The sequence below is a fragment of the Tachypleus tridentatus genome, chromosome 13 (genome assembly GCF_004210375.1).
Source record: "Tachypleus tridentatus isolate NWPU-2018 chromosome 13, ASM421037v1, whole genome shotgun sequence".
NCBI classification, from domain to species: domain Eukaryota; kingdom Metazoa; phylum Arthropoda; class Merostomata; order Xiphosura; family Limulidae; genus Tachypleus; species Tachypleus tridentatus.
In genome coordinates, this window is record NC_134837.1 from 163,626,512 (window position 1) to 163,641,764 (window position 15,253).

General features: G+C 30.9%; 1 protein-coding gene across 1 annotated transcript; it reads right to left on the reverse strand.

Annotated features, from left to right (window-relative positions):
* Window positions 1–1,453: 1,453 nt before the first annotated feature.
* On the reverse strand, window positions 1,454–11,382 carry LOC143237497 (methionine aminopeptidase 2-like). The gene is given in 6 exon segments (XM_076476833.1): window positions 1,454–2,110; window positions 2,112–2,261; window positions 5,145–5,260; window positions 6,277–6,380; window positions 8,771–8,870; window positions 11,329–11,382. Coding segments are annotated over 5 exon segments (537 nt in total). The 5' UTR covers window positions 8,868–8,870; window positions 11,329–11,382; the 3' UTR covers window positions 1,454–2,040.
* Between the last annotated feature and the right edge of the window lie 3,871 nt (window positions 11,383–15,253).

Consider the following 15,253-nt stretch of genomic DNA (forward strand, 5'->3'; position numbering starts at 1 on the left):
CGTAATAATGCATCGATAACCTGTAAGGCAGCACGAAACAATGTAGAATGTTCTGTGTAAATCAGAGTTTACACAAAACATATTAGTGTGTTTCATAACCTTTCTTTGATAATACTTTGTACTATTAATAAATTCACCACCTTTTTGCCATCACTTTCAACTGATCCGTGAATATCGAAAAGTTCCTTACTCGCGCAATCACACACGTACGATATTCAAGAAGTAATAAACTAATCATCTTTACATTTTTGTTTTCATATTTTGTTATAATGCACATTGTCTCAGTGGTGTAGTTAAATTTCCAATTTCATAAGCATACTTTTCTTAGCTCGGATGGCGTCCTCTCGTAGCGTTAGATGTAACAAATGAAATTTATAATTTTTACAGTTTTTGAAACTCAATAAAATTTATAACTCAAGGAAACTTGCGTAACGAACTATACGAACTAATACTTGATTATTAGACTCTTTATCTTTCGTTTTATTCGTAGAAATGTTTCAGTGAGTAATTTGTTTACTTTCATTATGTGAAAAGTAACCACTTAAAAATAAAAAGGTTCTGAGATTTTATATCAAATGAAATTACTAAACTCAGTGTATGTTGTATCAATATCCCAATTAACGCTGACTCGACGTTATTTTTTCCATAAAAAATACCTAGTTAACTGAATATTTAAATGATATTTAGGAAAAGCTTTATGTTCTCTATGCAAAAAATAAACGTTAGGATGTACAGAAGTATACGTTCTGGACTGGTTAGACTGAAACTTATTAATCTCATCTGTTATAAGACCACAGCCTTGAAAAACTTTGAAATATTCCAGATGAGATCACACTGCACTTGTATTAGAATGAAAGGTTACTCTAAAAACTGTCACGTCACCACTGTTCAAAAAGATACAGTGTATAACATATGTGCTTTCCAGGCCAGTTTTTATCACAGGTAAATATTTCGGTCATCGACGAGTAGGTCATACACCGGGTTAAACTGAACTGCATCCTTGCGTACAGATAACTATTTGTCAAAATAAGTCATAATTAATTTGGTTGCCAGGTTATACGACAGAATAAGAGTAAATTTGAAATAATTTCCAATTACATATTGAAATAAACAAGCTCCGGTTGTGACATTCCATAAAATAGCTGTATACAAATGTATAGGATACACAAGATTTTTTTTTTTTAAATAAAACTTTTCAATACTATGATATTTTATTTCTGGTACAGGAAATGGTGGTTTTACAGCGTCACTATCTGCACTCAAAAATATTTACTAATTTTTTGTGGTGTATATTTTAAACATTCTGTTCTAATGAATGTAAATAAAATATGAATAAATAATTTTAGCTAAATACAATTTCTGACACAAACTCTGGCCATCAACATTTACTATAATTTCAACAAACTGAGTTTATAAAGCTATAAGTAATATTTGACTAATTTTTCAAAGAAACAGATATGGTCTACAAAACATTTTTATTTTCAATTAAACATGTGTTGGACATCTGGTGGTATGGTACAATTTCAACAAAAACAGAATTAGTTTTTTAAAATATTTTTCATATCTAGAAATTATTCTTTTATAACCAAAAGCATTTAACCTATTAACAACAAAACAATTTCTAATTAAAATAATATTTATTCTTAGGAATCACATACAAATAAAAGTTTTATTGCTTTTAAAGATAATAATAATTAAAATATTTAAACCTTAGTGTTTTTTTCTTAAATTTTATTCCAAGTTAGTTGGTAACTTCTTACCAATAAACTGAACATTACCAATCAAGTAGTTTCTTTCAGGAAGACAGAAACTGAATATCATATTTACCTTTTTTGCTTAAAAACATCTTTAAGATGTAAAATATGATTTAGTTTACCATATTCTGAATCTAGATACATATACATCACAATATTCGAGAGGGTCTATCAGACAGGAATTTGTCAGATACACTGCTATGCTATTTACAAGATACTCTATGAACTTGTTTTGTTGATTCTTTCTGAACATAAATATTAGCCATGAGGACAAGAGTTATGTTCATTAATAATCTTCTCCTTGGCTGATCACCTCCTTACATGTAGGCCACAAAATAATAGTGTGCTCAAACCACAGGGTATGGAACAACAATCCCTTTGCCACACAAGTCTTTCAAAGCCAAAAGATACTTAGACTGCTCCAGACTGTCTAACCATCGTTGACAAAGATGTGAGGGTTCCAAAGTTTTGTTTATGACATTGAGCAACAGTTTGGATCGAGTCAACCTGATTATAAAAGTTAAAAAGCAATAAGATTTACAAATTAAATACAAAACAGAACATCCATGGTAAAATTAAAATTTAAAAAGTTCTAAGCAGGTTAATTAATGCTGAAATCTGCTTTGACCCATTTCAACAGTTTCAATAAAATTCTTCCTCTAATGGCTTCAATTTTTAATGTCGACTGCTATTCAGTGAAATGTGAAAAAGTAAAAAAAGGCTCTCTTTCTGATAATGCTATTAATATGTATTTTTATGTATGGAATAAAATTTCCTTTGGTTATATTTTTATAAAACATGGTATAAATTATATACAAAATTTCTTAATAAATTTTCTACTAAAATATTCTTCCTGTGTTAGAAATCTAATAAAGATCAGGGAAACTAAACTGCAACTGTCTTGATACATACATGATTTTAAAACAAGTTTAAATCATTAAAGAAATTATATTTTCAGGTTAGATCAGCATTTTGTATACACGGTACTGAGCAAAATTTTCAGGACAAGACAATGTTTTGTCATTCTTTCCATTTGATAGACTATTTCTTCCATGCCATTACAAAATGTAAGTTTGAACAATATGGTAACGTGTCACTGATCCCTTGTACCAAGGGTATGTTATAAGGGTTCTGCTTAAATGAACATACTGATCAAATTTAGGGTTTTAAATAACTGTCATAGTACCCATGTAGTGTGTCTTAACTATATAGAAAGGGGCTAGCAAGGAGATAGCATATGGTACTGGTATATGCTAGAATAAATCAATTTAATAGAAATCTGAAAAAAAACCTTGGTTAAAAAACAAACTCCAGCTTCAATTTAAAAAAAAATTCAAATGCTCCCCAAACACTGTCAACTACACCCTAAATCCTGAGCCCAAGACATGTAAATTTGAAAATGGGAAAGGAAGAGGCAAAACACCTAAACCCAATAATACTGATATTAAGTATCTTCATTTATGCACTCTTCCAGGCAGAAAAAAGACTGCTACTGATATTAAGCATGAAAGAAAATGACCACATACCAAATGACAGAAAAGTGTTTAAATCTAAATTATCAAGAAGACTCAACGAGAATGAAATATTTGGTCATGTAGCAGTTAAAAAACTTTACTTCAATCTCCAAATGCTGTCAAAACACTGAAATTTGTTGAAAGGTACAAAAATTGAACTGTTGATTGGAAAAGGATGACATGAATCGATGAGTCTAAGCTTGAAATATCTAGTTCAAAGTTTAGGTTGTATGTCCAGCAGAAAGATACTTACCTCAATGCACTGTACCTACCATGAAGCAAGGGGAAGGCAGTGTGATAGCTTATGGATGTTTTTCTTCTGAAGCAAGAGGAGATATTTGTTAATTAGATGAAATAATGGACCACTGTAAGCACCATCTGATACTAATCAGACACGGTGAGCCCAGTGGTTTGCATATCATTAGTAAAGAATTCTACTAAAAAGAAGACAGTGATCCTAAACACTCATACAACGTGTACAGAAATTACTTAGCTAAGAAAACTAGTTAGTTGGTTGTTTAGTGTTTAATGGTGCAAAGCAACTGGGCTGTCTTCATCAAAGAACTGGTAAAAAAGTAAAATCATTAAAATAGGTAACAAGGAATCATGCTAAAACATACTCTAATTTTCAAATTAAAATATTAATTTTAAAAGACCAATGGCCCCTAAAAAAGGAAAAGCACAACTGAGGTGGACAGCATGACCATTGCCGATGAGACTGTCCAATGCTGAGGTTAAAGCCATGGTAAAAATATGTTTAAAATGGTGCTGTCGCTCTCGATTGGAATGACAATAAAATGTGGGCTACTGTAACCTGAGTGTCACACAGATCACACATTGGTGCATCAGCATGAGGTAAAAAAAAAGTGATGAGTTAAAAAACTGTGACAAATGCTTGGCTAGCCAGAACAACTTCCTCCTTCCAATCCTTACAGAAGCAAGATGGCCAAAAGATCAATGGAAAAGCTTGTTATTATATTGCTCACTCCAAGTCAAATGCCAACTGGTGCAGAGCTGAGTTCTGAATACAGGACTGTAGTCCATACAGTACTATGATAGTACCAGAGCAGACAGACCTAACTGTAACATCAGCAAGATACTGACATGGCCTGGTATCTGGAAAAATGGAACAGAAATAGATGATAGAGAGAAATGGGCCAGTTGGTTTTGAATATCAACGAGAACAAGGTGAGAGCTAATGTGAAGCGATTCCAGGGCCAAAGGAGAGCTAAGCGAGTCAGTATAAATAGTAAAGTTCATGTACTGCATAGCTTTTATGTGATCCAGGGCAAGAGAAATGGTGTACAACTCAGCAGTGAACACAGAAACTGTGGAGGAGATTCTGTGTGCAGTAATCAAATCACAACAAACCATGGCAGAGCCAACAGAGTCACCTGATTTCGAACCATCCATATAAATGGAAATGGAAGGATGGCTCAAAAAAGATGTTTGGCAAATAGAAGGCGATACTTCCAATTGAGAGTATCTACCTTTTACAGATGATTCAAAGAAAGGTCACATTTGGAGATGGTAATTAGCAATGGTGGGTGATCAGTGGATACAGCTATATATATGCAAAAACAGCTCGTTTGGGTTGAGAAAATATTTTACATTCTTTGATGACCGAAGAAGGTCGAAACGTTGTTCGCTCTTCTATGTAAAATATTTTCTCAACCCAAACGAGCCGTTTTTGCATATATATTTCTCTACAAGTGGGTTTTCTCGACAACATGGATACAGCTATGTTATCACATTTTAAAGCATTTCAACAGGTTTCTGGTTCTAAAACCATGATGATCTTTCTTTATAAAATGACAAAGAGAAATTAAACAAATTCAACTTGAAAAGCTATTGTTGATTTTTCTTACTTTCTTACCTTAATGGAACATGACCAACATCATAGTCCTTCATCTAATGTGAAACCTCCATGTCATCATGAACATAGCCTTTTCCTGTACTACCAAAGGTCTCAATTGAATAAAACTCTCCTTCCTGCATGGTATTACAATAGCTTGAACAAGTTAATTTATAATTTACAAAGCTAAAGTCTTATTAATGTCAGCAATCAAAGTAAAAATTAGCACCCTACCTAATCTGCTGTTAAATTAAATAACACCTAATCACTTTTTACTACATGAAAATATTTTAAGTGAACCACAAGCAAAATGTTCAACATATTCCAAACACTGGTTTCACAGTTTATACTTTCTAATATTATTTTCTGTGACTCAAACTTAAAATTATTTACAGTTCAATAAGCAATGCCATACACATATAAGGTAGACCTTCCTACAAAACTAGCCATGATCAACATTCAAAAACAGGGTATACCAGTACTGTTTATGTAGAAAAATATCACCACAGAGAATGAAAACTTACTTTGATTGGAGTCATTTAGTGTAGCTTGATACTATTAAAACTATAATTTTTTTTTGCTTTTATGGCAAACTTTAAAAATAATGTTTACTGTTGCATGGCTTTCCAAAATAGTTTTAATTATAGAACTGTGTTGATTTTTTTTCCATATACCCAAAAGCTATTGTATATGTAATAAATATAATTGTTTGAAAAATAAATTTGTAAAACAGGAAATTAATAAATGAAATTATGTATTTTATAATTATTTAAATAATAAACCTGTGTTTTTAAAAGTTTGACATTAATACAGGAACAATCTAACTGAGAAAATGGTCTGTTACTTGATAACTACAAAAATGGTATAAAAAAAAGGAGCAACTAGATAAGTTTTTATTGGTTTATTTTGAATTTCTCGCAAAGCTACTCAAGGGCTATCTGTGCTTACTAGATAAGTAATATGCCATAAAATAATACAAAAAGCAAACCAGTATCATTAATTTGGTCCCTAAAAATAGCAATCAGTTTAAAAATATATTCACAAACCCAGAAGTATACCCTATGTTTTAACAAACTACAATGGAGTTAATATAAATGTTTAGGACTAACTCTTACATCAATCTAAATTTTTACTTTCATACAATCCTACATACTTCCATACGTGTAGTTTCTCCACCTTTCACAATTGGTAACATTTTTCCTGCATATATCCGATATGGACCAATTGAATGCCCATTAAGATTTCTGATTGATGTAACTTGAAGAAAAAAGAAAAATGTTCTATTCATTTATAATATTTTATAAACTTTTCACAAAAGTTTACTTCACTTTACAAACTATGATTATTATAAATATTTAGCACAAGAGGCACCTTTCAAACTACCTTTTTCTTTTCTTGGACTAAAAGCCGAGAAAATTTATGCATTACTCAATATGTAAATGTTGAACAATTTTTGTATCTTTAGAGTCATTAATGCATGAAAACTTAAGCTTATCACATAATATTTAAAAGAAATATTAAAATTTCATGAAATATAAGGTATCTGTTGAAAACAAATTTACTGGAGAATTTTAATTTCAATCCAATATAGATAAATTTAAAACAGATAATTTTTATTTTTTGCTCAGTTTTACCTATATAATTTATGGAAATTTTACTATTGAAAATGTTACTGTTTTTTTTATGTATATGATGTTAATGGGCTTGAATTTTTTACAGAAGATGTGTGTGTGACTTGTTGGTGACAAACTTGAAAAATAGCAGACGGCACACAATGCACTTGTTCTAAAATAATATATTCAAAACAAGTCAAATGTATCTACAAAAATTCTTTAAACTATAGGAAATAACAGTTTTATCTAAAACCCTAAATAACTCTCTCTTCTTGTTGAAAGTCCACTCAGGGTGATTCAGTTACTTTAGAATCCTATTGACATATTATTTTTCTCTACTCTTATCAGTGAATGATGCACTTGCTCTACCCAGCGAGTTATCACAGTTGTGTCTCAAACATTAAATAATTGTCTCTTTTTCATCACAATCTACACAAACAGATTCAATTACCTTATAAAACCCTTTGACAAGACAATTTATCCTCCTTATCTCAATTAAACCATGAAGCTCACTATTAAATATTGTACATTATGGATAATTGCTCACATGCTGGCTAACTTCAAGGTTTTTTTCACTAATTAATTTTCTGACTGAATTGCACTTGCACTACTTTGGTTGTCTATATTTATACATTGTTCACTGAGGTCTCAAACTTTCTCTAAACTACAACAGCAGTGCTATAATGTAACAATACTAAGTTAAGGCAATGAGAAAATTACCAAAGATTCAAGTAAACTGATGTCAACAATATTAGTAAAATCTAGACAACAATGTAATTATAATTCATTTAGTTTTACTTAACAAAATTTGTCCCAACTGACACTTTTAAAACAATCTATCCTCACTACTCATGTTTTAAAAACTAAACAATCATTAAATGTTAAGTCTCAAAATAAACTAAAAAATAATGCACAGTCTTGTGTATCCAACAGTTACATTTTACTAGCATATTTTAACAAAACAAATAAAGATGAAGAAAGATTTTAAATTAGATTGCATTAGCCAATACTTTTGATAGTTTGATAAAAATAAAGGCATTAATATTAAACAAAAATAACCTTTCAGCATTTATTTATTCAAGAAACACAAGAAATGCTTTTAAACAAAATGCAAACACACTCAATTAAAATAACTTTTGGTTTAGAAAAGGAAGAGAAAAGCATTTTATCCAGGAATTTAAATGAGGATTCTCAGGCATTATTCATCACATAAAGCACAAAGCAATTCTCATTGAATAATTTTAAGAAGTTGTTTGGATCTTTTATATTTAAAATATTTCTGACTTGATTAAAGTTCTTCAGCTAAATCATTTAGACAACCTACTTGGAACGACGCAACTTATTGTTCAATTAAACTTTACTGGATTCCTTTCACCTCTTGTTCACACTGATAAATAACTTCTTATTATATGTTGCAAACTGTAATTTAGGCAAGGTTAGTTGTGATGTAAAAAATAATTAGTTTCTTGAAATGAACAGCATCAACAGTTATATTCATCATAAAGATGCACTCATAATAAAACAGAAAACACTTACAAAACAGTTCAAATAATCAAATATAAACAGTTCATAAACTACTGTATAATCACTTGTGGTTTAAATGAGATTTATTAGCTAAACTTCAGCACCTCACATTTTCATTGACGAATCTCAGTATATTCATATACGGCATTTCTTTCAAGCAAGATCTTACAATCAAAAGTCATTCATGAATTCGATGATTATACTGTTCTTCCAATACTTTGATTCTTGCTTCTGGTGTTTATCTACTAATAAATGTTGCATTGCATAGCATTGAAAGAAATAAAATAAAATTATAGTACGATCAGAAGATGATGTAGCTACAGTAAGAAAGCTAATAGAGTTGTACCTAAGAAAGAAAAACAAGCTTGAAATACTGATATTTTAACCATTATTTAATACTATGCACGAAATTACAAACATAAATGTAGAATAAAAATCAACAAAAATGGAAAAAACAAACAAACAGGGAATGTGTAGAATATAAAAATTAAACTATTTGGAATAACTTACTTTGAGATGTTTTTCTTTCTAACTCTCTTTCATATGACTCCATAACTTCGTAAATGGCTTCTCCTACATCACAGTGATGAACATCGATACCAGGCATCTACTACAACCAGAGGAAGCAGACAGTTCATATTAACTAGCATACAGTAACACCAAAAAAAAAAAAAGTAGGAACCATCAATTCTTACTCTAGATCGTTACTTATCACATTATTAATATCAACATCAAATTATTGATATCTTTATCAGTTCATCTTCTTTGGGTTTTTCATTTGGGATGAATATTTTAAGTAACGTAGAACTTAATAGTAGAGATTGACAAGGATTCCAAATTATTTATCTGCCAAAAATATCTCCGTATAAAATCACCTATGTGAAAATCCAATCATTCAAATAACTGGTTATGATATATTATACACATATATATTAATAACACTCTAAAAAGAACACCACTAATATTTCTGGTATAACAATACAAAATTTTCTAAAACAGCAAATTTTTCATTTACTACCAATCTACCTGATCATGTCAGTGGGGCTAGTACTTGGAAGGCTCAGGCTATCACTCCAAGATTTCTCTGGCTTACTTAACTGAGCTATGGATATTAACTTTTGCTATTCAAGAAAAATCCATATATATATATATATAATTTCTTTGTTTGTTTGTTTGGTTTTGAATTTCGCACAAAGCTACTCGAGGGCTATCTGTGCTAGCTGTTCCTAATTTAGCAGTGTAAGACTAGAGGGAAGGCAGCTAGTCATCACCACCCACCACCAACTCTTGGGCTACTCTTTTACCAACAAATAGTGGGATTGACTGTCACATTATAATGCCCCCATGGCTGAAAGGGCGAGCATGTTTGGCGTGACGGGGATGCGAACCCTCGACCCTCAGATTACGAGTCGCACTCAGTACACCTCCAGATTCACAACCTCCTGACAAAGTATTTATTAACTTGTGTATCTATTTTCCCAGCATCACTAATTAAATCTATATTGTTTCAACATTTATTTCCCATTTCTTTCAAGTGTACTTTCTTTTCTTAGATATCTTTCCATCAACTTAATAGAAAATCTCTGGCAGACAGGTAAAAGAATCGATTTAATGTAATCATTTACCAAAAAATAGCAGCAATAACAAAGAGAACTTTGCTTACATATTACAATTTTAAATAACATATATTTCTGTCATTATTAATGTTTTAATAAGTTCAGCAGGCCTTTTAAAACTATGTCTATGTATTTCTATACTACTTTTTCCTTTATTTCTGTTGCCATTCACTAACAAAATAGGACTCTTTGTAACAAATGACAGTATGTGTTTAGTGGAAAACAGCAGGTTGAGCAAGTAATATTAATAACTAATAAGCAAATCATCAAGTCATGTGACAATTAGAGCCAACATAATACCATGGTAGTAAAGCATGCATTTACAGCTACATTTTGATGTTCCATAGGTAGTGTGATGCCTCCCAAGATATTTACTGTTTTTGAGATAGGTATGACAGCCCTTTCTGATGCAAAATATTCATACACTCATGCAATAACAAATGGTTTCAAATTAAGGACTGAAAATTCCCACAACAGGGATATCTCTTGTATTTCATGGTGTTGAAAAGTAAAGGAACATGGCTCAACTTAAAGAACCATACTATATAGAAAAAGTCCTGAAATAAATCATATCCTTGCCATGGTAAGAAAAGTATGGAATTTTTTAACATGGATACTCATCTAAACATTAAGATCAATGACAATAATCACCTACATGCACTATGCAACAGTATATAACATTATTAATAAATCTTTCTCTGGAATAGTCATATGTACACAAGTTGTTTTCCACAACTTATCAGTTTACTTTAACAACAGTTGCAAACTGGAGAATGAAATGGATATTCATGCTATTCCATATAGAGACATAATGGTCAAGATACTAAATACAGTGTCAATGTATTTCTGTGCAATCAGAATGTTAAAACAGATGTGAAAAAAAACTGATGCTCTCCTACACTAGATGGATTATGAAAAGTTGTAAGGAAAAGGGGTGTACTTTGAACCTCAACCTTACAACTAATCTTTTTACAATAGATACTATGCTGCATGACTACTGTTAAGATACTTTGTTGTCAGATAGGACATAGTGACATGGAATATAAGGATATGGTGATAAGTTAAACTCTTTCTAATATAACCTTATCAAACACAGTAGTGTGTAAAATAATGTGAAATTTACTTAGATATAACTTCATTTCTTCAAACATTACTTATTTTGTAATTCAGTTTTTTATACCAAAATAGTTGATATGCCTAGCCGGTTTCAAAAACATTATACATTGAATTTGGCACTAAGGTTTAAATGGATAACAACTATTAAAATTATCAGAAACATACACTCTTAATTTATTATATATAACAAAAAAATTGAGTCACTTCTAGAAATGTTTCATGATGTTTTTCCACACACACTGTGTGTTTAACAAAGCATTTACTCTTCTTACTAAGACCATGACACCTCATAACATAATCATAGAAAATTGTTGATAATAGTATAATTTTTGCTACCTTAATTCCAGTGTTCATAGTATCCCTTTCAACTTGTCATATTTTGTGTTGTATCCCAAAGTGAAAGCACAGTCAATAATTTGACCAGAAATATTAAAAAAATATCTTAGTTTAATATCTATATACACTTGATCAATTCAAAATTATCGAACAAAATAACAGTGAAATTTAAACCTTCAATTACTCATCCATGTTAAAGTGTATTTTCCTTTACTGTTAAAAAACAAGTGCCATAAATTACATGGAATTTCTATAGGTTTGGTGACAACTGCTAGGTTCTCCAGTTATAAACAGAAATATAGACTTTTATCAAATAACTGTTTAGGTGAGTTGAATTATGAATACAAAATTTTTAACACAGAAACCAAAAAGTTCTTTCTCAATTACCTATTCATTAAGAGAAAGTTCACCTGAAAGTTCAATACTAATAATTACCATTTATGTGTGTTTCAAAATCAATCTTGCAAGCATCATCTTATTGAAGAACTGTTTCATCTCCAGCATTCAGGGTGTAGTGTGCAGCACAGTTATTTAGGGCCAAACCAGCTTTTAGTCAATTCTTTCCAATAAGTTTTCTAGCTATAATTTCCAGCTGTTCACTGAGCAATATTGTCAACTATAAATACGTTATCAAAATAACTTTTAAAATTATCATTTCTAGGATTAAACCAATCAAACTTTATAAGATGTACATTTTAAAATCTTGTTACAAATCACCACTACATTTCAGAAATAAACAGGAAATCTAGAAAACAGATAAATAAAGTTTACCGTTTTATTGAGTTCAATTTGTAATGAAAAACCTTTAATGTTTAAAATGCTCTTCTAATTATAACATATTTTCAAGACTATATATTTTAAGGCAATTAAAATAATACTCAAAATGTCAACGTTATTTACTGCAAAAGTGCTGCTCAAATTTCTTCTCTTTAGTATCATAATATTTATCCACTATAAAGTCACTGCGAAATGGCAGATTATTCTAATGTTCATATATAACAAGAGTTGTTAAATGAGTTAACTAAATTATAAATGTATGAGAGTTGTTTTGTCTTAAAGTTTGTCTGGTTTCAAAAAGATATTTCCTAACACAAAGCACTTACAACCCATGGCTGACTTCAAAGTAACAATATCAAAACTTTAAAATAGTTACCTAAGTATTAAACATATAGAGCATATTTGGGAGCATGTAGATAAGCTAATTTGAGAGATTAAACAAAGTCCACTACTTTCCATTCATTATTAAGTAGTCATGTCTTCTAAATAATAGTTGAAATATGCTGGAATTTAGCTGAGAGCATGCTTTGCACAGTAATAGCAAGACTACACCACATCACATCTGTTACAACTAAGATCTCCATCACTCTTTATGAATACTAGTCCATGTTTTGTAGGGCAGTATATAAATTAACTAACTAATAATAAAAACAAAAAAAACAAAAACAATTATCATATATCAATCACTTTCATCCCAGGTTTGATGATTTTCTGCATGTATTGTCTTGTCTAAGAATCAGATAATCTATGTAAGACTAAACATTGAGAAAACTCCAAATCAAAGCGATTACGTTTCAAACAACAGTGTGTATATGTAGCTATAATAAGCAAGTGATACAACTGCAAAAATTATTTAGACACTGAGATCCACAGTACTGGCAAGTAAATATTAGCATATGATTAGAGCAAGCCATGTACTTACAGCCAAACTAAAAATCATTCTGGCAATGGATAAAACTTATTAAACACAAGGTTCTTGTGTTTTGCTTGCATGGCACTAAAAACAAGTAAACCTGTTACAATTGTGTCTACCTAGTACAATTAAAAGTTTCACAAGATAAATAATACAGTTGATGTTCGACATTGCAATGACACAATTTTCCTGTCTTTTTTATGGTTTATCTCCAAAAATTATAACAGCTTCGGCAGTTACTTTTCTAATTGTGTTACTTTAAATAAAAAGATCTTTTCATAAAACTTTGTTTGTACAGATGATAACTCTAGAATCTGACCAAATTTACATAAATATGATCTGTTCTGAGAAAACAAAAACAAACCAGGAACACCTAAATATAGAGATATTTCATGAAACAATCTGTAAATGTAAAAGGTACAAAAACCTTAAATGTATGGAAAATAATCACACCTGTCTATGAGCCTCAGCAGCTTGTCTTAACTCTTTGTAAGCATCCTGCTGCATGTTTTCTATTTCTTTCTTCTCCTTATGAGTATATCTGTCTTTGGCACATTGACTGGAATTTATACATTGCAGGATAAATTAACCTCAAACACATTTGTTTCAAATTTTTATAAACCATACATGAAAAAATAAGTGAGAAAATTAAAATACTAATATATATGAAACTAATTCAGAATTAAGAGGGAGGGAATGGTTTGTGTTACATATGATGATATGAAAGTTAGCATTTTCCTTACCTGAAAATATATATCAGATAGATACTTATCTCTGCATATTCCACATTGGTGGCCAGGGCAATTGGACCATAATAGTCATTTGTATATTCTTATGAATAGATTCCAAACCTGTAGCCATAGAGTGATGCACAAAGAGAAAGCAAGCAGCATCATAATGGACAAACTTTCCCCTCAGCCTGAAAGGCAATTTCCCAGCCTCAGAATGACAGGATCTTGTATGCTCACACAAACTTAGTGTTGTTAGCCTTCTCAATTTGTTTGTCAACTTTGGAATCTTTATATCCTCTTTGTAACATGGTTTGTTTTATATCCTTAGTGTGTTTTCTTTAGTTTGTTTCATCTGAGCATATTTTCTTTATTCTAAGAACTTGACTATAGGTGATGTTTCATTTAGTGTGAGAGGGTTGACAGCTTTTACAGAGAAGGTACTGTGGTCTGTCTGTGGTTTTTTGTACAAGTCAATTTGTAAAATTCCATTTTTTAGAAAAATTGTGACATCGATAAAGTTAATCTGCATAAATGAGTAATTGCAGGTAAATTTGATTGTTTAACAAAGGGAGTTTGCATGTGTAATAAATTTTTTCAGTGATTTAAGATTGGCTTTCCAAACGAAAAATGTCATCCATGTAACATTTTCATACGACATTTTATATCATGTGGAATATTGGTGTAAATGGATGAAACGTCCATCCTTATTAATATCTTCATGATGTTACGAAAGTGGGTAGTATTCTTTATGTAAGAGTGGAGGGAACAGAAAATACATTTTATGTGTTGATCAACAAAAGTGGACAGTTTCTCAGCAGCCATGTTTATATTAGAAATTATGAGTTGACCCGGGTTGTTTGGTTTTGTGTATTTTGGGTAAGAGATAAAATCTACCAAGAAAAGCTTATCTGGGTATCAAATACTGAAAGGTTTCTTTGTTAATTTTATTGTTTTGGAAGATTCTTTTCGCTTATCAGTTATGGTTTTAAGAACTGGCCTGTAAGATCATGTGACAATTTTTTATAGAAATTGAAGTCCTCCAGTTGCTGGTTAGCTTTTGTGATAGTCTTCTTTGTACGGATAACAATAGCTGCACCCTCATCTGCTGGCTTTATTATGATATTGCTGTTCGATTTAAGATTGTTAAGAGCACTTCTTTCATTTTGGTTAATATTATTAGAACATTGCTTGGAAGATTTTATGGTCTGTATTCTGTCATTCTCTATAGCTTTAATATAGCTCTTTAAATGTGATTCCCTGTTTGATAGAGGTGTCCATGCATATATCACTCATTGAATTATACCACCACTCCCAGTATACCCCTGAAGAAGAAATGACAACCTTTAAAAAGTGATTTGGTTATAGGGTTTCTATTTCTTCATTGTGAATATTATCACTGATAGTCAGTTGAGAGAGTGCCCCTCCATGAGTGTTATATAAGGTAAATGTCAGAGGTGGATAAAAGAGACCTGATTTGCCTCAGTGACAGAAAAGATAATCCTGG